This window comes from Anomaloglossus baeobatrachus, chromosome 4, assembly GCF_048569485.1.
Source record: "Anomaloglossus baeobatrachus isolate aAnoBae1 chromosome 4, aAnoBae1.hap1, whole genome shotgun sequence".
In the NCBI taxonomy this organism is placed as follows: Eukaryota; Metazoa; Chordata; class Amphibia; order Anura; family Aromobatidae; genus Anomaloglossus; species Anomaloglossus baeobatrachus.
The window spans coordinates 632,085,891-632,109,638 of NC_134356.1; the positions used below are offsets into that span (position 1 = coordinate 632,085,891).

General features: G+C 46.8%; 1 protein-coding gene across 1 annotated transcript; it reads left to right on the forward strand.

The window, feature by feature from the left end:
* Window positions 1-7,458: 7,458 nt before the first annotated feature.
* LOC142302715 (olfactory receptor 1E16-like) lies at window positions 7,459-8,418 on the forward strand. Its single transcript, XM_075343832.1, has one exon. It carries the CDS (start codon window positions 7,459-7,461, stop codon window positions 8,416-8,418), a length of 960 nt encoding a protein of 319 aa, XP_075199947.1.
* Window positions 8,419-23,748: the final 15,330 nt, after the last annotated feature.

Sequence of the window (23,748 nt, forward strand, 5' to 3'; positions counted from 1 at the left end):
ACACACACATCGGGCTATGCACCCCCACACACACATAGGGCTCTGCATTCCCCACCACATCGGGCTCTGCACCCCCCACCATATCAGGCTCTGCACTCCCCACCACATCGGGCTCTGCACTCCCCACCACATCGGGCTATGCACCCCACACACACATCGGGCTATGCACCCCACACCACATCGGGCTCTGCGCCCCACACACACATTGGGTTATGCACTCCCCACCTCATCGGGCTCTGCGCCCCACACACACATCGGGCTCTGCACCGACCAAAAAACAGCGGGCTCTGCACCCCCCACCACATCGGGCTCTGCGCCCCACACCACATCGGACTCTGCGCCCCACACCACATCGGGCTATGCACCCCCCACCACATAGGGCTCTGCGCCCCACACACACATCGGCCTATGCACCCACCACATCGGGCTCTGCGCCCCCACCACATCGAGCTCTGTGCCCCCCCACCACATCGGGCTCTGCGCCCCCCCACCACATCGGGCTCTGCATTCCCCACCACATCGGGCTCTGCACTCCCCACCACATCGGGCTCTGCACCTCACATACACATCGGGCTATGCACCCCCCACACACATCGGGCTATGCGCCCCCCACCGCATCGGGCTCTGTGCCCCACACACACATTGGGCTCTGTGCCCCACACACACATCGGGCTATGCACCCCCCACAACATTGGGCTCTGTGCCCCACACACACATCGGGCTCTGTGCCCCACACACACATCGGGCTCTGCACCCCCCACCACATCGGGCTCTGCGCCCCACACACACACATCGGGCTTTGTGCCCCACACACACACACACACATCAGGCTTTGTGCCCCACACACACACATAGGAATCTGCGCCCCACACCACATCAGGCTCTGCGCCCGACACACACATCGGGCTCTGCACCCCACACCACATAGGGCTCTGCAACTCTCCCCCCACACACACACACACACATGGCGCTCTGCACCGACCCCACGCAACATCCTTCTGTACCGAACCCTACCCCCATAGGGAACTCATGTAGGCTACATTCACATGACCATTCCGTTTTTGCGGTCCGCAAAAAAAGGTCCATTTTTTAAGTGCCTTCCGCGTTTTTTTGCGGACCGCAAAAAACGGAAGCAGCAAGAAAGATAAATAGATGAGTAGATATAGAGATGAATAGATAAATATAGAGACAGAAAGATAGAGGGATGAATGAATGAATGAATGAACAGAGGGATAGATAGATAGATAGATAGATAGATAGATAGATAGATAGATAATAGATAGATGATAGATAGAGGGATAGATAGATAGATAGATAGATAGATAGATAATAGATGAGAAAGACATATATAATGTCCCACTTCCCTGCATATTCTAAGCTGGCACCCTTTAGTGACTTTCATGTGGCACTAAAGGGTGCTTAGCCTTGTATTTAGCCGAATAATAAATAAATAATTTAAAAAAAAAATGACGTAGGGTCCCCCGATCTTTTGATAGCCAGATAGGGTAAAGCAGACGGCTGCAGCCTTCAGACCACAGCTGGCAGCTTTACCTTGGCTGGTAATCAGAAACAGAGGGCGCCCCACGCTATTATTTTACATTAAATATATAATTTAAAACAAAAAACGTGGGGTCCCCCCCAAATTGGATCACCAGCCAAGGTAAATCGGTCAGCTGGGGTCTGATATTCTCAGACTAGGGAGGTCCACCGTTATTGGACACTCCCCAGTCTAAAAATAGCAGGCCACAGCCGCCCCAGATGTGGCGCATCCATTGGATCTGCCAATCCTGGCGCTTCGCTCTAGCTCATCCCGTGCCCTGGTGCGGTGGCAAACGAGGTAATATATGGGGTTGATGCCAGATGTGTAATGTCACCTGGCATCAGGCCCTGGGGTTCATGATTTCATGGCGTCTATCAGATACCCAACATCACCAACCCAGTCAGTAATTAAAAAAAAAATATACAACAATAAAAATTTTATTTGAAAAAACACTTCCCAAAACATTCCCTCTTTCACCATTTTATTGAAAAGAACAATCAAATCCGGGTCCAGCGTAATCCAATAAGGGGGTCCCACGACGATCCATACCATAGTCAATGTCCCAGTCAATGAAAAACAGAATGTTCCCCATTGGCTGGGAGAGCAGTGCAGTGACCTGAGCTAACATCAATAGGTCAGCTCAGGTCACTTCAGGGGATGAGGATCGCTGCTGTCAGGAGGTTAGATAAGATCATTACCTGCTATGACGATCTCCTGCTCTCCTGGTGTCAGCGCTGTCACTGCCTTCTATGCCCGCCGCGTTCTCAGCAGTATCGCGGGAGCCCGTGACGTCACCGCTAGTGACAGTCTCGGGCATCGCGAGACGTGATGTGAGAACGCGGCAGGCATAGAATGCAGTGACAGCACTGACGTCAGAAGTGCAGGAGATCGTCACAGCAGGTAATGATCTCATCTAACCTCCTGACAGCAGTGATCGTCATCCCCGCGGCTGCCCGCACTGCTGATAATGCAGTGCGGGCAGCCGCGAGGCTGGAGCGGGACACAGATTGCACGGGCACTCCTGCTATCCTGAGCAGGGGGCCCGGTGCTGGCGATGACACTGTGGGCAGCCGCCGCCAGGCCCCTCCCCTCAGCTCACAGACCCCACAGCAGTGGCGGGGGAGGTTGCGGGGAGAGTACAGGGTGCGGGGGAGTGTGTGGGAGGGTGCAGGGAAGGGGGGCGAGACTCACGCACTGTACCCGCCCAGTAGGGCGGCAACATGCTGTTCCCAGATTTGCATGTCAACATGGTCCTGCCCATGTTGACATGAAATGACCGGAAGCAGCAAAATCACGGCAGGAGCGGTCACATAACCACTTCTGTCCCTCAAAGTCCTGGTGCCTTCCTACGCTTTTCATTACTTCTGCATCATCAGGGGAGATGCATTCAGAAACATTTAGATCAGGGGTCCCCAACCCGTCACTTAAGAGCCACATGTGGCCCGTCTGCTCCTGATGTGGAGCCCACCTGCAGTAGTCGTCCCAGGGACATCACTCCACCTTCAGGGACGTCACAGGGTCTTCACTTTGGTATTTCTGGCAACAGGTATGTTGGTTTTGTATATGTATGAGTCATGACGTCACTCATGGTTTGCGGTCAGGGATATGGGTGACCGCCATTGCAAATTTAACGAGCGTCTGGGGCTGATGGAGTCTGCAGTCGGATGGTGCGGCCTCCCATGAGTGAGGCTGGCCCCAGGAGCTCGGGTGTGTAGAACAACAGGTCTCAGAATAACTCAGGCTCAGTCCAGAAAGTCTTTCAACTTGTTTTTAATCACTTTTGCTGTTATCGTGAGGTAACCCGAGAGATGCTGAGACAAACCAGGTGGAACCAGGAACTCCTTCAGGCCAATCTGAGGGTAACCATTAACTCGCCTTCCTAGCACTTCTTTGTTCGGATAACCCCTGACTTGAAGTACTGTGGGGTCTATCCAGGGAGTCGCTACTGCCTTTTCTCCCTTTTTGGCCCGTTTGCCGGCAGCGTGGACAAAGTGAGATGGCTTCAAGCTCTGTCTCCTTATGGGTCCCTGCGTTGCTGCTGAGGCTCGGACTCTGTATGGTTGGTGAGGTACCTCTAGTCTCCTCACCGGCAGGTTTAGCAGATCAATAAATGGACGTCTACTCTAGGGACCTGTTCCCCATGCGTGCCTAGTCACCAGCAGTCCCCATACTCGACTGCCTCTCTTCAGGTGTCTTTCTGACTGACTCTCTGATAACCGTTCTCCCCCGCTAACAGCTACTCCACGTGCAGGGTCTGACTGACTAGAGTGAGCGCGCATCCTCTTAGCAACTGCCGCTCACTGCTATCAGACTGGCTCACCCCTCCTACGTTCCTTAGAGCCTCTGCATCTTAGCTTCCAGCCCCTTTACTACACCCCTTGACAAGAATTGAAGGCCAGACCCCTCTAGGGACTGCCCAAGGGTCCCATCTAATGGTGTGGGAGACCTGGTTGCTATGTGTCTGTGCGTACACACCTTTTTCTGGACTTTGGAATTACCTGGAAGCACTGTCCCAGCGTGGGTGCAGTACTCAGTGGTGCCTGACCAGGTCAGGGGCGCCACACTGACATGTGGCTTGACGTTGGTCCCCGGAAATGGAGCAGTACATTGCCACGGGCCGTCTGTTTCTTGGGGCCGGCGGTTATCGGTGGGCAGAGTGGGCATCTGATTCAGGGCCCCTGCGTTATGAGTGTCCCCCAGCCTTTAAATCATAAACTTCAGTGATCATGCAAGTTCCACAGTTGCAAAATGACCTTTCTTGACATCACAGTCATGTAACTCACCTAAGGTCTTAGTGTTGCACTGTGTGAGTCCCCAGACCTGCACATATGGGATGTCAAGGACCTGGAGATCTCACCTTTATTCAAATGTATGCGCGACTTTCAGGCATGCATTACATTTGAACAGTGCGCCAGTGACAGGAGGCAGAGCAGCGCTCCTCAGCCCCGCACCAACATACTGTCACCACCGGGGTTGGAGCTGCAGAGATGAGCAGTAGGACGCCCAGGCACAAGTAAGTGCTCCAGTAGGAGCCGAAGAGGACATGTAGGCAGGGGCATAACTACTGCAGTCGCAGACATTGCCACTGCGACCAGGCCCGGGCCTGCCCCAGCCCCTGATTCAGATGGATGTGTGTCCGTGGGCACGCATCCAGCTGAAATACATTGGGGCACAGAGACCCTACCATCCCTCACCGCAACCCACGGGTGGTAGGGTTTCTGTGCTCCAATGTATAGACATAGACAAAACACCTCCCCTGTAAATATCCCCTTTCCGACGGTTTTGAGGACGCGCGGCCGTGCAAGCCTGGGTCCGGTCACCACTCGAGCCGCAGCAGCGAACCCGAATCCAAGCAGGCCCCTGAGAAGAGGTGGCAGCGGCCCCCGCCCGCAACACCAGTGTCACAGGAGGATACCGGATGAGCGCAGGGTAGGTGAGTACAATCTTTTTTTTTGTTTTTTTTTACTGTGTGCTGGTGTGGAACTATATACCAGGAGACTGGGGAGATTGTCTACCAGGAGGCTGGGGAGGCTGTCTACTAGGAGACTGGGGACATGCTTGGGACATATACCAGGATGAGGAGACATATAAACCAGGAGGCTGGGGACATGTTTGGGATATATATCAGGATGGGGTGCCATATAAACCAGGAGGGGGACATGCTTGGGACATATATGCCAGGATGGGTCCATATATACCAGGATGGGGCCATGATGGGGCCATATATACCAGGATGGGGCCATATATACCAGGATGGGGCCATAAATACCAGAATGGGGCCATATATATCAGGCTATATCCACGATCGGGGATATGATATGTGGTCTGGTCATAGTGTTGTGGTATTTCTTTTGTATGTGGTAATATTTGGTTACTACATGATCTAATTATAGTGTGGTGGTATTACTCTCTTGTATGTGGTTGTATTTGATCACTATGTGTTGGTAAAATGTTATCTGGTCATAGTGTTGCGATATTTCTCCCTTGTATGTGCCTGTATTTGGTCACTATGTGGTGGTAACATGTTGTCTGGTCATGGTGTGACAGTATTTGTCTCTTGTATGTGGTATTATTGGTCTTGGTATAATGCAATGTGTTGTGTATGGAGGTCACTTTTTCTCTCTGATATCAATATGGGGAAGATTCTTTATGTCCAATTGTTGTTTACTGTTTTCTACTGCTAAATTGACTACATCTTCATCTCTACAATGTGGCTCTTGACCAACTTTCAAAGTCGAATGTGGCTCACAAGGTGAAAAAGGTTGGTGACCCCTGATTTAGACAATAACTAAGACTACTCTTCCTGGCTGTGTATATGATTAAAAACTTACCCTGTAATAGAACCCATAAAAATAAATTCTTTAAAGTGATTTAAAATTAAACATATATATTGCTTTTAACATACAACATAGTAGTGATCCTAGGATGTATGATCTCTTACATAATCACCTGTTTTCATATCCATTAGGGAGAAAACAAAACAGAGGGAACTGGTAATCAATAAGCATATATACATGAAAACCCACCCTACCATCAATAGGTGCAGTAAATCCACACTAAAAAAATATCATATATGGATTGGTCTCACCCATTTTTAAAAATGGAAACGCCAGGCCACATCCTATATTTTGCATGGACCATACCTCCGTGATGTGCAAAGACACTATGGGGTAATTGGGGGGGAATTGATGTCACTGTCCTGCCGTCTGCCTGAAATGTTTTTAAATCTCAAGACTACGACATGTAAGACTAAATTGTGTTTTGTCTGTACTGGCAGGGGTATGGAAGCACCAGCCATACACCTGTTTCTGATCTACCTGTAATATTTTTTATGTCAATAGTCTTGGAAGCTAATGGCCATGCCATAACAGTGGTGCTGCACTGTAAAACATATTTTTTGCTGTTTTGGAAGCTTTTTGACCCCACTAAAGGTGTTTTCTCTGCCTTAGGTTTGACCACCAATTGAATCCACTGAGGTTCGAGAAGGTTTGACAAACAGTTCAGCGAATGTAGCTTTTGTTCGGTAAGGCTAGGCGAACGGAACTTTGAAAGGTTCGCTCATCTCTAGTTGCAAAGCCAACACTGCAAAGCAAAAGAACACCATACCCACAGTGAAGCATGGTGGAGGCCGCATTATGGGACCGTTTTTTGGATGCTCGCTATTTCCACCTCTTTTCACCTACAGAAAACTGAACTCTAATTTTCTAATTTTACATGCATATTATATGAAAAATAAAAGAATTTTCAATATGACACATCCCAGAAGAAACAAAAAATATAATTACTGTAAAAAGTGGAGACAAAGAATAACAACGGTACACCTCTTTTCACATTATGGTATTACATGTACAGTTGGCATATGTTGGCAAAATATGACATTATGTTGGTACTGTATGAAACTATCTTCCAAAGCATGGTTCTCTGGGTATGTAGTATTTAGTGCATACTATGTATGTTGTTGTATGACTGGCTGCAGGTATGTATGTTACAATGTGTGTTGTATCTTCTACCTAGGGCATAAGGATCATTCTTCTTGTTTTTGTGATGGAACAACAAACCCAGCAAAGTTTATCCCGTCATTTGGAACTCCACTATCCTCCACCATTCTATGTCTTATTATAGAACAGGCTGGGGTGACTGACACAGGGTTAATCTTAGAGCTATGATCTTAAGAAAATAAGAGCTTCTCTTGTCAGCAGAGCAATTTAGAATATCTGGGGAGACATTTTCTATTTTCTCATAATGAACCATGAACTTTCCAAGCTGTTTCCCGGGGGGTAAGAATCCCAGGGTTATATCAAGATGAAGATATAAAATATTCTGCGTGATTTTACCAGATATTCATGACACTGATCTTCAGTCCTTGGGTCAACGCTTCTGTTTTTCAGACACTTTTATAGAACTTAAAGTAGGACTTCATGGAGAACCAAACGGTCATTCAGGATTTCCAGATTGTGGCTTTCTCCGAGTCAATGAAACACCATCTTTTATTATTTGCTTTCTTTCTCTTCATTTATGTGATTGGATTACTTGGTAACATCATTATAATCACATGTGTGGTCATTGATGAGCACCTCCATACACCCATGTACATCTTTCTTAGCAACTTGTCGGCAGTGGACATGATTTTCACTTCAACGACCCTCCCAAAACTGATGGACATTTTACTCACAGGGAAGAACTCCATATCTTTTGGAGAATGCTTCACCCAAATGTGTTTTTATATATTTGCAGCCTGTGTGGAAGATATGCTGTTGTCTTTTATGTCCTACGACCGATATGTGGCCATCTGTAAACCATTATATTATCACTTGATTATGAAACGCAGAAATTATGTATTATTTCTATTGAGTATTTGGATGTCGGCCTCGATTAACGCCTTATTTTTCACGATGACCATTTACCAGATAAATATTTGCCATTCTAATAAAATTCAACAATTTTTTTGTGAGATTAAAGCGCTCAACAGAATTGCTTGTGCCAATATGAAAATTCATCTTATCATGTCTTTTGAAATTATAATCCTTGGGGTTATCCAATTTCTTATTAGTTTATCATCATACATCAAAATAATATCTATCGTTCTCAGAATTCCATCTAAAGGGGGTAAAAAAAAAGCCTTCTCCACCTGCACCTCGCACCTCACCGTCTTGGGCACCTTCTATGGTGCCGGGATGTGTATGTACCTAAAGCCTCCTTCAGAACATCCAGATGAACTTGATTGGGTGTTCTCAACTCTGTATACAGCAGTTGCTCCTATGCTGAATCCAATGATATATAGTTTAAGAAATAAAGAGGTAAAGGTGGCCATAAAGAAAATTATTGATAAAGTAAATGTTAGGTATTTATGGACACACAGGATGGAAAGACATTACTGATATGTATGATTCGAGTATGAGTGTCACATGCAAAAATCCCCGAACTTACACATCTTGGCTGCTATCAATAAGGTTATTAAAGAGTACCTGTCAGCAGGATTTTGCTAAGTAAAGTACAAACATGGCCATATAGGCACTGTAATACTGTCATGCCAGAGTGCAGCGCATCACAAAAGTAACAACGGGAATAGCATAGATGGAAGGCCCTGGTGATAGGGAGAGGGGACACCTCCTGCAACTCACCTGAGTCTGTCTCCTGCACTCCCTAAAGTTTCTATACATTTCTATAAGTGTTCTCCCCCTTCACCTTGTTTGACCTTAACTCACCCTAGCTAGTGAGAAGGCAAGCGAGAACACTAGTCTCACCACTGCAATAATATAACAAAAGGTAAGGCAGACGAAAAGAGACACAAAAATTAGAACACTCCAAGCTCCTCCAATGCAGCTATACACCACAGCTACAATAGTCACAACTCCTCTGTTTCTTCCAGAGACAGGCTCCTTCCAAAGTGGTCAGCATGAGAATGAGACTCTATAACTGGCATCAGATGGTAAGACACATGGCTTTTTATAGCAAAGGGACACAAAAGAGCTGCACCTGAGATTAAGTCTTCAAAGGACATTCAGATAATAAAAAGTCCTTAAAACAAAGTAGATTTACCCAAGTACAACCTGTAGTCTTGCACATAATAAGGCATTGTAACATTCTAGTCCCTAAAACGCGCCAGAGGTCTGTCCACAATGGGACACACTTATGACAAATAGTGATTAAATTGAAGAAATCTGCTTTATGGTTTTTGTGTAATCAGTGTTAGAAGTTTTCCTATAATCATATTTTCATGTCTTGGGGCGAGCCACCTGTGGGGCAGGACATTTTCTTTGTGCTGTGGCCTCTCAATCCGCCTCCTATGTTTGAATGACAGGGCATTGATCCATCAGTGGCCTGCCTCCTATTTCAATAATGGTAAATTCTGTGGCCTCCAAAACAACATTAGGTCTCCAACAAAATTTCACTGTTGGCCGCTCATGCGCGGTTGCATTTACAAGTCATCGATTCGCGTTATGAATCTGCGAATGCGCCGCCTGCTGTGTGCAGACAAACTTGAATTAACGATTTGTAGGTGTGAACCCGCCTGCATCACCGACAGTGCCATTTTGGTGGAGACCTAATGTTGTTTTGAAGACCACAGAAATTACTGCACCAACGAGGTATTTAAAATAGAAGGCAACTCACGGACAGATCAGTGCCTTGTCATTCAAACACAGGAGGCAGATGGAGGGCCAGAGCAAGAAAAGGCCCTGCCCAGAAGCAGATCATTTATTATTTTAATCAGTATTAAAGCACCAATGTGGCGATGTCTGTACTCTACTTATCAGTATTCTGCTGACAGGTTTTATGGTTATCTGAGTAATGTTCTACAATGCTGAGTGCGTTTGGGCACACAATTATCATGATCATCTGCTGGCAGCTCCCTTTGTAGTTGCCAACCAATGACGTTCCAGATGTGCTCAATAGGAGACAAGTCTGGAGATGTTGCAGGTCACAGTAGCACATATAGGTCATGCAGACTGCTCGCTGTAGCCCGAGCTACATTGGCCTGACATTTTCATGCAGAAAACTGGCACTGGGACTCTTTGGAGAAATGGCCGTACCACAGTTTGTACAGCCACATCAATGTAACACTGAGTTGTTAGTGACCCTAGAATGAAGACTAGAGGAGTATATTATAAAAATCCCACACCATACTTTGATACCATCACTAGGCCGTGTAACTGCCGGCACTTCTGCAGGGGCGCTCATACTGGACACTAATTGAATCAAGATGTTTTGAAAAATTTGTTTCCATTTTTTCATCACTTGCAGATCAGTAAATTCTCCATCCTGTGATTTTCACAATTAAGCGACATTTCTTTCTTGGGGTTCCAATTTCAATATTGATGAGTGCATCATCTCGCGATGTTCTCAAGCATCATAAAATAGTAACTGTCAAGTAGATACTGGAGCTACTGCTGATGGATCCATCCAGGACAGTGTTTCTCAACTCCAGTCCTCGAAACCCACCAACAGATCATGTTTAGAGGTGTTCCTCAATCAAGTTTTCAGGATTTCCTTAATGTTGCACAGGTAATGGAATTACTCCATGTCTAATATTGAGGAAAACCTTAAAACATGATCTGTTGGTGGGTCTTGAGGACTGGAGTTGAGAACCACTGATGTAAGAACACTTGTTTTAGGAATAAGGTGACCAGTAATTGAAGACGTGTCACATTACCAAACCGTGAATGGGACATTAGAGAGCTAGCCTGGGTTGGAAATTGGACAAATAAATCGGGTGAGAAGATCTAAATTGAAAGGTGGAAAAAGGTGGGTTTGGTCACCTTATATGAGACCTTATTTATAAGTAACAAAAAAATCTATAAAGAACATTACAAAGAACAATAGACTTCTCTTTTTGAATATTACACCTCCAATAAAACACATTCATACCAGTGACCTGAATATTTTAAAGTCATTCAACATGGAACTGAATTGTATGAGAAGCTTGGACATAGGACGTTTCTACGTCCGAAACGCGTAGCCATGGACTGTTGCTGCACACGAGATGCATCTTGTTCTTTAGATGAATCTGTACCCATCAATTTTAAGAATTTTCAAATAAATGTGTTGGATTTTAATCTAACTTTTGGCGCTGGATTTCTACTAGTTGTAGCTGAAGGAGGGAGTCTTTATGTCAGGTAATGGTTCCCGGAAAATTATAGAGATATAGGGATATTACTCCAAACACTCAATATCATTATATTTTCACCAAAAAATAGGAATATATATGAAATCATTCGCTTCTCTTATATAAATGATGTACTATATGACAACATTCACGTATATACGATACATTTTGGGGGTGATGGACTCCCTTTAAGTTCATTGTCTTCTTTTGTAGCTCCACATTTTTTTTGTTCTTTTCATAAATCATCCAATCATCCTACAATAATAGTACCCCAGTGCCCACTAGTCTTAAAGCCACCAAATACATTAGGGGAAAAAAGGCCAAACCTGACGATATAGACAAGATTGGCTAACTACAGCACTCTGTGTGCAACCTACAAAAATAGAGTATCCACATAAATAATGCTATGGATATTATGGTCTCTATAAAAAGATCAAAAAAATCTATAGAATTCCCTGAAATTCTCAAATAATGGGACTGGAAGTTATAGTCTAGGAAATTAGAAAGTTAGGACCAAGAGAGTAAAAAATACAAATATTAACATATCAACCAAAATAAAAAATAGACAATAAATTGGAGAGAATCATACAGAGCACAATAGCCTCTAGCCTCTCCGAGGTCCAGGTCCCTGGTTGAACTGGGACACTGGCACGTTCCCTTGGTACAGACATGGTGCTTGTCGCAGTCCTGGAGGCATTCTGGTGCAGGGCCTCCGGACTCGCTGCTTCCAGTTTCGTTTTACGTACCGGATACTCCCAGGGGCCAGGGCTTTCTTTTCTTCCCTTTTGGTCTGCTGTGGCGCACTCATTTTTCACAGGAAAATGGAGGCGGTTTTTTTTCAGACAATAAAGTACAGTCCATAAAACACAGTTTTTAAGGCACACGTCACCCGGTTTGACTGTGTTCAGTTCAATCCTGTTCGTGATGCCAGGAAAAAGGGTTGTAGCATCCAGGAAGTTGGAGTACTCGGTTCCGGGCAGTGTATCTCTTGGGAATGTCACGATGGTGGCCATTGCCCGGTTGTAATGGGGATATTTACAGAGGATTGTTGAATAAAGTTTATACATGACGCCACTTGCGGTGTTCCGGCTAAGTATAGGGAGACGCCGCTGCAGATTGTATCTACTGGGGCTGGTGGTATTGGCAGTTAGTATGGTAGTCCCTCCTCAAGTAGGGTTTTGCCCCAGTGGGTGTATGGTGCTGTGAGCGTCGGAAGAAGGTAGTCCACACAGGTATTCAGTGCAACTGGTTTACTCACTTTCTTGAGATGGTAGCTAGTGGCCTGAGGCCGGCTAGTTTCGCCTCCAGGTCGCCTTCGTCCCAGTGCCACTCTGGTTCTCTGGTACCTTCTTCCCCTGCACCTGTCTCTGGTAAGTGGGTCCCCATGGTATAGAACTAGCTGGGTACCATTTTATCGGGGATTGTTGGGGGAAACTGGTATTACCTGGATTTTGGTGTTACCGGCACTGGGGTTCTGGGTCCCTAAGGGGGTAGGCCCTGCATCTTTGTGGGGATGCAGAACCTTGTAGCACCCTGATGGGTTCAGGGGCGCTACATGAGCACCTCATCAAAATTTTGGAAATTATTCTTGTGTTGAGTAAAAAATAGATTAAAATCTTGCTTTTCAATATTTTAATTTATGCTGATATTAAGGAGCTCCCCCAACTCTCCCCAGGCAGATGATTTTTGGGGGAGACAAGGATCAGGCTGTTGGAATTTCTATGACTGATCGTTTCATTTATATGCGAGATAAGTCAAAAGCAGATTTCTCCTCTCTCTTCATTGGAAACAAATGAACTCTAAGGCCACTTTCACACATCCGGATTTTTGCTCTGCGGCACAATACGGCGTTCTGCAGAAAAACCGCAACCGGCTTTTGTAACGCCGGTTGCGTTTTTTTTTGCATAGACTTACATTAGTGCCGTATTGTGCCGCAGGGGCTTGCGTTCGGTCCGGTTTTTGCCGCACGCGGCAGATTTAGCCGATGCCGCGGCCGGATCGAACGTTCCCTGCAACGTTTTTTGCTCCGGCAAAAAACACCGCATCGTGCCGCATCCGGCCGCTGCGGCGCATTTTTCAATGCATACCTATGGAGGCCGGATGCGGCGCGATGGGGAAAAAAACGCATCCGGTCGCCGCAGGCGGTTTTTTCCACTGCGCATGCTCAGTAGCATGCCGCAACCGGAAAAAAACGGACGGGCCGCATGTAAAAACTTATGCAACGGATGCGGTGTTTTCGCCGCATCCGTTGCATAGTTTTCACAGCCGGATTGAGCCGCACTGCTCAAACCGGATGTGTGAAAGTAGCCTAAGCCAAACTGTATTGGAAAGTTGAGAGTGAGATTGCGGTTTTCCTAATAAATGTACAGACTCTTCTTAGTTTGTTTGTGCACTTTGAACTGCTCAGTATCTGTTACCAGTATATCAGCTACCTGTCTACGATCTCCAGGATGTCTCCTACCTGCAGTTTCCAGTATCTAAGCTGTCTGCTGCGGTCTCCAGGATGTCTCCTGCCTGCAGTTTAGAGTATCTAAGCTACCTGTCTGCGATCTCCAGGATGTCTCCTGCCTGCAGTTTCCAGTATCTAAGCTGCCTGCTGCTGTCTCCAGGATGTCTCCTGCCTGCAGTTTCCAGTATCTAAGCTGCCTGCTGTGGTCTCCAGGATGTCTCCAGTCTTTCTTTGCCCCTCTTGTGCCCTTGTACCTAAGGCATGTCTAGGGATCTTTCAGGAATAGCAAATCCCTCCCTTCGTAAACCCAGGTGGAAGTCTACAATCTGGCTAAGGTGCAAATGCCTGGTTCCCATCTATAGATTATTCCCACTATGCATTTGACCCACACACTATGAATACATCTTTAGGCAAAATACTGCCTGAGTTCATTAGTAATTGGCTTATTAAACTAACAACATTTGTAACCTTTTTATGAGCACAAAAGCCTTGTGGTTATACAAATAAGCAAGAAAAATTAGTTTTAAAGGGCCAATCATTATGAAAAGCGCATGAGAAGTGCACCTTTAGAAATACTTATAATTTATTCATATCAAAATACATACAAGGGCACTGTTATAACATGATGTACAATTGGTAAAATATAACAGTGATTGGAGATAAAAAGGAATCAGAGGTATCCCAACCTAGGACATCCACAACATAATATATAGGGGACAATCCTATGTATTCAGGTGCTCATACCAAATTGCAAGACAAGAGGATCACATAAATTAGATAGTCCTACAAAAACTGAATCCAGACCCCTATCCTGTGAATAGACATAGGATCATAACTTACCCATACTAAAGTGCATGTGCTGGAGTGGATATCCTATGAAGAGGGGGACGTGCCAACGCGTTTCGCTTAGGTCGCTTCCTCGGGGGGCAGTATATATATATATATATATATATATATATATATATATATAGTATGGGTAAGTTATGATCCTATGTCTATTCACAGGATAGGGGTCTGGATTCAGTTTTTGTAGGACTATCTAATTTATGTGATCCTCTGTCTTGCAATTTGGTATGAGCACCTGAATACATAGGATTGCTCCCTATATATTATGTTGTGGATGTCCTAGGTTGGGATACCTCTGATTCCTTTCTATCTCCAATCACTGTTATATTTTACCAATTGTACATCATGTTATAACAGTGCCCTTGTATGTATTTTGATATGAATAAATTATGAGTATTGCACTTCTCATGCGTTTTTCATAATGATTGGCCCTTTAAAACTCATTTTTCTTGCCTATTTGTATAATCTCATATTGAGTGGCCGACAATCTAATAATATTATTGTCAGACACCCATCTGTTGTTTGTTTCTATTCTCCACAGAAGCCTTGTGGGTCCAAACAGAGGGGCACGTGCTGTTGTCTGAGATAAAGTTAGCAAAATTACTACAATTAGCAGAGAGAAACAATACTCTATCCTCCATGTGGAGATTACCTGTCTCATTTAGTGGGAAAAAAAATCCTTATACCTCCAGTCAGGGTCATGGAGGTGAAACTTCAAAAAGGTTGCCTTGAAGGAGGGTGTAGGCCCGGGAAGCGTGGCCACCACTCTGCTTGCGGGGTGGGGCGCGACACTTAATTGCTGTTTCTTGCCGGTGTCTGTCACCACTGCTGCTGGTCTTCGATGTAGTAAAACATGCAACACCAGAGTTTAATTAACCAGTTTTTGTTTATTTTTATTCTTCATGCCATTATGACAGACATGGCCTTCCTTTCTTTCTCTGTGGGGTAATACTCTGCCTATTGTTCCCCACCATCTTGGACAGTGTCCTTGATACTTTGGGCTCTTTGAATCCTTCCCACTAATACCACTCACCTTCATCCGCTTCTGGGCCCTGACGGCACTCTAGCCGGATGACTCTCTAAGCCCGCTGGGGTGAGTCGTAGGCTCCAGACCTCCAGAGGTTACCTTGGGTTCCCTGACTGGCCCTAGCACCAAGGCCACATCTTCTCAGTTTGAAACCACTTCTAGACTGACTCCCTCTTGAGCTCCCCTTCCCAACCATTCACCCTGACATTTCTCACTCCTCCCACAACTACTTTAACACCATCTTATCTGTGCCGCCCCCGTGGCAGCAGCCAAGCTGCTCGGATCCGGGTTCTCAGTGGCTCGAGGGTCTCCGGACCCGGGGGTCGTGCGGCCACTCAAATGAAGGGGGAGTATTTACAAGGGATTGGATTATAGAGTTCGTGATGCCACCCTTGGTGCACGGTAACTGGGGTGAATACCGCCACTGCCGTTGGGGAGTACCCGGGGTGATGACGGGGGCAGCCAGGTGTTGTAACCCTCCACGAGTAGGGGGGATGCCCCGGGACTCAATGTGGGGTATAGGCCGTGGGATGCAGCGGTCACTTGCGTACTCACTCAGTCCATTAAGCAGACACCGACAACTGGATAAACCAAATCTCTGGACACCGCTGCCGCTGAGGGGAGCTAATTCGGGTCCCGTCCCCAATGGGGCTGCCTGGTAATTCGTGACCTGCCTCGTGGCACTAAGTTGACTTCTCTGGTGGTCCCGGTAGTGTGAAACTTGCCGGGTCTCGCTCCCCACTATGGCTAAGTGTGGGAGCTTGCTCTCAGGGCTCACGCTTGGGATTTTCTAGACCGTTTTAAATGGAAAGTCATATCCCCCTTGTTGCGCTAGTGCCTCGATTTTGGAGCGGTTGGGAACGAATCTTGAAGGCTCCGTTCTCCACGGGTAAATTATTGGGTTGCATGCAGCTAGTACCCGACCTAGGGTCACGTACACCGTCATGCCTTGGTCCCAGCCCGGTGATGGCGAAAGGCCGCCGGCTGCCCTGCTCGATAGATCCGAACCCCTTGTCACGATCCCCTGCGACCGGGGGTCCAACTCCTCTAGGCCCAGACCACCATCTGCAACCTAGACAGTTTTATTATGGGAGTCCCCACTCCTGACCTCCTCAGAGCTCCTCACAGCTCGAGGGCTACTCTCTAACCCTCTAACACCAACTACTGACTGACTACACTCCTCACTTCCCCTCCCTGACCCCCCAGGTGGGCGACTCTATTCCACTCAAGCCGTCCACTGGTGTGTCTGGTGGGTGTGGTGCAGGGTGTATCTAGGATTTGATTAGCTGATGTAGGCAACACCATTTGGTTAGGAACCCATTACCAAGAGGGAGGTGGATACTGCACGGGAGGGTAGATTGTGCAATACCCTGTGATGACCTGATAGTCCAGGGGCGTCACATATCTGCCACCTCTTCTAAACTCGCTCTACCGCCAACTAACCCGACTGCTAGAATAAACTTTGGTAACCTGTTAACCAATTCTAGCTCTACTAAATCTCAAGGGTATTCCTTTCTAAAACACTTTAATATCCACACATGTATTTAGAATTTTTGACAGTAAGTACATAAAACATAGAATATTCAAATCATGTGGCAATGCCCACCTGTTACACACCTCCCTACTTAAATATGGTCATCCCCAACCATAACCATCTATTCAACATCAAACCGGTATTGTTTTTGACAGTCCATTCAAAGTCCTTATAACTTGAGGCTTTTAGGCCAGTGTTCACACTTTTGCTAGTACACAGCAGAGCTCTAGTGGCAGTCCTTAACCTGGCCAGCATCCCAGGTCCTCTGTTTCCCTCCTCCAATTCTTGACATGCCTGAGATAGTGACGGATGTGCACACACCAGAAAAGCTTGCTGATTAGCTGGTCTGCAACCTTTCAACAATCTTGATTCGGAACTCAGACAACTGGTGTTCTGTACGAACCCCAAACTTTAAAGTTCGGGTTCACTCATCCCTACCCTTCATCAGATTGCATAGTAGCCTTCTTCGTGTTTCAGTGCTGTAGGTGTGGTCAACTGGACTTGAAAGGGTCAATCAAACCTTTCTTCAAGTGGTTTTCTCACTTGTCTCTTTACGACTACCCAGTCTCCAGTGACTATTGTATGCGTACCTTCTATGGCAGGGGTCTCAAACTTGGCTGGGTGTATTGGTCGCACATAGAAAAAAAATTATTTGGGGGGCCGCATTCTTTGTAGGGCCAAGTGACATTTTAGTGATTCAATGTATTTTCTTCTATACACTTTTGGATCATTTTTTGCTGGGTTATTAAAACAAACCTACACTTTTCTGTTACGTTTATATGTAAAAACAGCATTTTTAATGGTAAAAACATTGTTGTACCTCTTTCTTGTGCCCAGTAGCAATGTACCCATCCTTGTGCCTAGTAGTAATGTACCCATCTTTGTGCCCAGTGGTAATGTGCCCATCTTTTGCCCAGTAGTAATGTGCCCATCCTTGTACCCTGTAGCATTGTGCCCATCTTTGTAGTATTGTGCCCATCCTTGTAGCATTGTGCCCATTCTTGTCCCCTGTAGTAATGTCCATCATCCTTGTGCCCAATCCTTGTAGCATTGTGCCCATCCTGTAGCATTGTGACATACTTGCAGCATTGTGCCTATCCTTGTAGTATTGTGCCCATCCTTGTCCCTTGTAGTAATGTCCACATCCTTGTGCCCAGTAGCATTGTGCCCATCCTTACAGCATTGTGTCCATCCTTGTAGCATTGTGCCCATCCTTGTAGGATTGTGCCCATCCTTGTAGCATTGTCACCATCCTGCAGCATTGTGCCCAAGTAGTAATGTCCCCAGTCCTCAGCCTTGTTCCCTATTATGCCGTTCTTGACATACAAAAAAAAAAAAAAATTCTTCCCACCTTTCCTCCCTTCCCTCTGTTTTCTCTTAACTGCTTGTTGTGGCCTGCAGACCCGTAGACCCCATGACGATCACATTACTATGCAGGGGGCCAGCGCCGGTAGGGTTTTACTACACTTGATTCATTTGCGGCGCAGCACGCACTTAGGAGCTCTCTGAACTCTACCAATCACAGGCAAGCAGGTGACTTAGTGGTTAGCACTGCAGTCTTGCAGCGCTGTGGTCCTGGGTTCAAATCCCACCAAGGACACCATCTGCAAGGAGTTTGTATGTTCTCCCCGTGTTTGCGTGGGTTTCCCCCGGGTACTCCGGTTTCTTCCCACACTCCAAAGACATACTGATAGGGACTTTAGATTGTGTGCCCCAATGGGGACAGTGTTGCCAATGTATGTAAAGTGCTGTGGAATTAATAGCGCTATATAAATGAGTAAAATTATTATTATTATACAGCGATGTTACCTGCTTGACATTGGTATAGTGCAGAGAGCTCCTGTGCCAAAAATGCATCAACTGTAGAAAAAGTTTTGCCGGCGCCGGCCCCCTGCATAATAATGCGATCGTCATGGGGTCTGTAGGCACTTGGGCCGCAACAAGCTGCCTCAGCAGTAGAGATGAGCGAACCGGTCGTGGTTCAGCTCGAGTTCGGTTCGCCGAACGGAGGTCCCGTTCGAGTTCGGTTCGTCGAACGTTCGACGAACCGAACTCGAACTGCATAGGAAACAATGGCAGGCATTCACAAACACATAAAAACACCTAGAAAACACCCTCAAAGGTGTCCAAAAGGTGACAAACAACTCACAACACAACACAAACACATGGGAAAGTGACAAGAACAAATTCTCATGCGAAAACAAAAGAGCGTAACGAGGAAAAAGAGGACGAGACACAGATATAGGCATGGCACGCCCTTCTAAAATCATGTAAAACACCGCAAGGTGACTCCAAGCGGAGTCTCCCTTTTTTCCAAAAATTGTGCCCCACACACACCCACCCATTCAGTGGCAGCACTTGTGCCCTAGTTGTACACTTCACAGCTAGATTTGCATCAAGCACATTCAAAAATATGCCATTCTTAACCGTCTCCAGGATGACACCGGGGTAGGTAGCAAAGTCTTTCCTGATCCCAGCTCTGTTCATCTTGGATCATTTTTAAAAACACTGTAAGTAAGGGTTACTCCAAGCGGAGTCTCCCTTTTTTCAAAAAATTGGGCCACACAGACACCCCATCAGTGGCAGCACTTGTGCCCTAGTTGCAAACAGGATGTTTTGATTTGCATCAAGCACATTCAAAAATACGCCATAATTAACCGTCCCCAGCATGACACCGGGGTAGGTAGCAATGTCTTTGCTGAACCATGACTTGTTCATCTTGGCTCCTTTTAAAAAACAATGTAAGCAAGGGTTACTCCAAGCGGAGTCTCCCTTTTTTCCAAAAATTGGGCCCCACACACACCCACCCCTTCAGTGGCAGCACTATGCCCTAGTTGTACACTTCACAGCTAGATTTGCATCAAGCACATTCAAAAATACGACATTCTTAACCGTCCCCAGGATGACACCGGGGTAGGTATCAAAGTCTTTCCTGATCCCAGCTCTGTTCATCTTGGATCATTTTTAAAAACAATGTAAGTAAGGGTTACTCCAAGCGGAGTCTCCCTTTTTTCCAACAATTGGGCCACACAGACACCCCATCAGTGGCAGCACTTGGGCCCTAGTTGCAAACAGGATGTTTTGATTTGCATCAAGCACATTCAAAAATACGCCATAATTAACCGTCCCCAGCATGACACCGGGGTAGGTAGCTAAGTCTTTGCTGAACCATGACTTGTTCATCTTGGCTCCTTTTAAAAAACACAGCAAGCAAGGGTTACTCCAAGCGGAGTCTCCCTTTTTTCCAAAAATTGGGCCCCACGCACACCCACCCATTCAGTGGCAGCACTTGTGCCCTAGTTGTACACTTCACAGCTAGATTTGCATCAAGCACATTCAAAAATACACCATTCTTAACCGTCCCCAGGATGACACCGGGGTAGGTAGCAAAGTCTTTCCTGATCCCAGCTCTGTGCATCTTGGATCATTTTTAAAAACAATGTAAGCAAGGGTTACTCCAAGCGGAGTCTCCCTTTTTTTCCAAAAATTGTGCCCCACACAGACACCCCATCAGTGGCAGCACTTGTGCCCTAGTTACACACAGGATGTTTTGATTTGCATCAAGCACATTCCAAATACACAAGCATTTACTCTCCCCAGGATGACACAGGGGTAGTAAATTCCTTGTGGATCCATGACTTGTTCATTTTGATGAACGTTAGTCTGTCCACATTGTCACTGGACAGATGCGTGCGCTTATCTGTCAGAACACACCCAGCAGCACTGAAGACACGTTCAGAGACAACGCTGGCAGCTGGACACGACAAAATCTCCAAGGCGTAACTGGATAGCTCTGGCCATTTTTCAAGATTTGAAGCCCAAAATGAGCAAGGCTCCATTTGCAAAGTCATGGCATCGATGTTCATTTGGAGATACTCCTGTATTATCCTCTCCAGCCGTTGACTATGTGTTAGACTTGTTGTCTCTGTTGGCCTTGCAAAGGAGGGTCTAAAAAAATTATGAAAAGATTCCATAAAATTGCTGTTACCAGCACCAGATACGGTCCTACTGGTACGGGTAGACTGTTGAAGATGACGAGACCGTCCCATGTTTGTCAAGTTACAACTGGGAGATTCACTCTCTGCACCTGCACGGTTGTTTGGTGGAAAAGCCGAGCTAACATCGAGTAACAGCTTCTGCTGATACTCCTGCATACGTGCGTCCCTTTCTATGGCTGGAATTATGTCACAAAATTTGGACTTGTACCGGGGATCTAATAGTGTGGCAAGCCAGTAGTCATCATCACTTCTAATTTTGACAATACGAGGGTCATGTTGGAGGTAGTGCAACAAGAAGGCACTCATGTGTCTTGCGCAGCCATGCGGACCAAGTCCACGCTGTGTTTGTGGCATAGAGGTGCTAACCGTTCTTTCTTCCTCTGACATCTCCCCCCAACCTCTTTCAACTGAAATTTGACCAAGGTCTCCCTCATCCGCTGAGTCTTCCATGTCCATGGACAGTTCGTCCTCCATTTCTTCATGTTCTCCTGCACCTTCCTCAACATTTCGCCTGCTACCATGCGCCCTTGTTGATCCCTGTCCCCCATGGTCCCATGCCTGCTGCGTTGGTGATGATGAACGTCTGGACCTTGGAGATGTTGTTGTGTCTTGCGCATATGAATCCTGCTGTAGTTCCTCCCCTTCCTGTTTTCCCACCCCCTGACTCCGAATAGTGTTTAGCGTGTGCTCCAGCATGTAAATGACTGGAATTGTCATGCTGATAATGGCATTGTCAGCGCTAAACATATTCGTCACCATGTCGAAACTGTGCAGAAGGGTGCATAGGTCCTTGATCTGAGACCACTCCATCAGGGTGATCTGCCCCACCTCTGCATCTCGTTGGCCCAGGCTATACATCATGACGTATTGCACCAGGGCTCGGCGGTGCTGCCACAGTCGCTGTAACATGTGGAGAGTCGAATTCCAGCGTGTCGCCACATCGCATTTCAGGCGATGAACCGGCAGGCCGAAAGACTTCTGGAGCGATGCAAGTCGCTCAGCTGCGGCGCTTGAACGGCGGAAGTGAGCAGACAGTTTTCGTGCCCTGGTCAGAAGGCCATCTAGGCCGGGATAGTGTGTTAAAAATTGCTGGACAACAAGGTTCAACACGTGAGCCATACAAGGTATGTGTGTCACCTTGCCCAGGCGAAGGGCCGCACCCAGGTTTGCAGCATTGTCGCACACGGCCTTACCAGGCTGCAGGTTGAGTGGAGACAACCATTTATTTAACTCGGACCGCAGAGCTGACCACAACTCCTCAGCTGTATGACTCTTATTCCCAAGACATGTCAAGCTAAAGACCGCCTGATGACGTTGCGCTCTGCTGCCAGCATAGTAATGAGGGGTGCGTGATTCCTTCTGCGCAATGAGAACGCTGGTGGCCTGACCAGGCAGGCTTGGGGCGGAGGTGGAGGACACAGATGAGGTGGAGGAGGCAGAAGCAGTGGCGGAACTTGGACAGACAGAGGATTGACACACAAGTCGTGGGGACGGCAAGACTTGTGCAGCAGACCCTTCACCATCTATCACCATAGTTACCCAGTGCCCAGTCAGCGACATGTAACATCCCTGTCCATGCTTACTGGTCCAAGTATCGGTGGTAAAATGCACCCGTTCACACACAGAGTTTCTCAAGGAAGCGGTGATGTTGTGTGCGACATGCTGGTGTAGCGCGGGCACACTTTTCTTAGAGAAGTAGTGGCGACTGGGCATCTGGTACTCGGGCACAGCGACAGACATAAGGTCTCTAAAATCCTGTGTGTCCACCAGGCGGAAAGGCAGCATTTCGGTAGCCAAGAGCTTACAGAGGGATAAAGTCAACCTCTTAGCTTTGTCATGGGTCGCAGGAAATGGCCTTTTATTTGTCCACATCTGAGGGACAGAGATTTGGCTGCTGTGTGTAGACGGTGTTGAGTAGGGTGTCCCTGGAAAAATGCAGGTTTGTGAGGAAAGTGCAGGCGGAGACATGATGTTGCCTTCATCCAACGTTGGTGCTATCGATGTCTGAGAGAGCTGTACACACGCACTTGTTTCCCCTTCCAAACCAACTGACGACCTACCAAGCAAACTGCCTGTTGCGGTTACAGTGGTGGAAGTTGTGCGTGGAAAACCAGGTGTGACAGCTGTCCCCACAGTCCTAGAAGATGAAGAGCGCGCGGATGCACTTGAAGGGGCAGGCCGTGGATGGTTCGCTCCGCTAGGCCGCATTGCAGCACGGTGAGCTTCCCACTGGGACATATGATATTTATTCATGTGACGATTCATGGAAGAAGTTGTCAAACTGCTGAGGTTTTGACCTCTACTAACAGAATCACGACAAATTTTACACATCACATAATTTGGGCGATCTTTTTCTATGTCAAAAAAGGACCAGGCTAGGCAAGGCTTATAGGGCATGCGACCTGCTGATCCACCCCGACTAGTGCTCAGAGGCAGAGTGGTGGCTGATGATGCAGTTGTAGACGTGCTACCAGTGCTCCGACTCTGTCTAGGAAGGCGCAAGGTAACTTCGTCGTCGGTTGCATCCTCCTCCACCGCCTCTGTTGACCTCCTCGAGTGCCTGACTGTGGGTTGACAGTAGGTGGGATCTAGAGCTTCCTCATCAATTGTTGTGTTTGCACTCCCCTCACCCTCAGACCGGGCCTCTTCTTGCACTGACCGAATATTTAAGTTGTCATCACAATCTGGTATCTGCGTCTCATCGTCATCAGTATGTTCCTCATTGTCTATAACCACAGGTGTTACAGTTT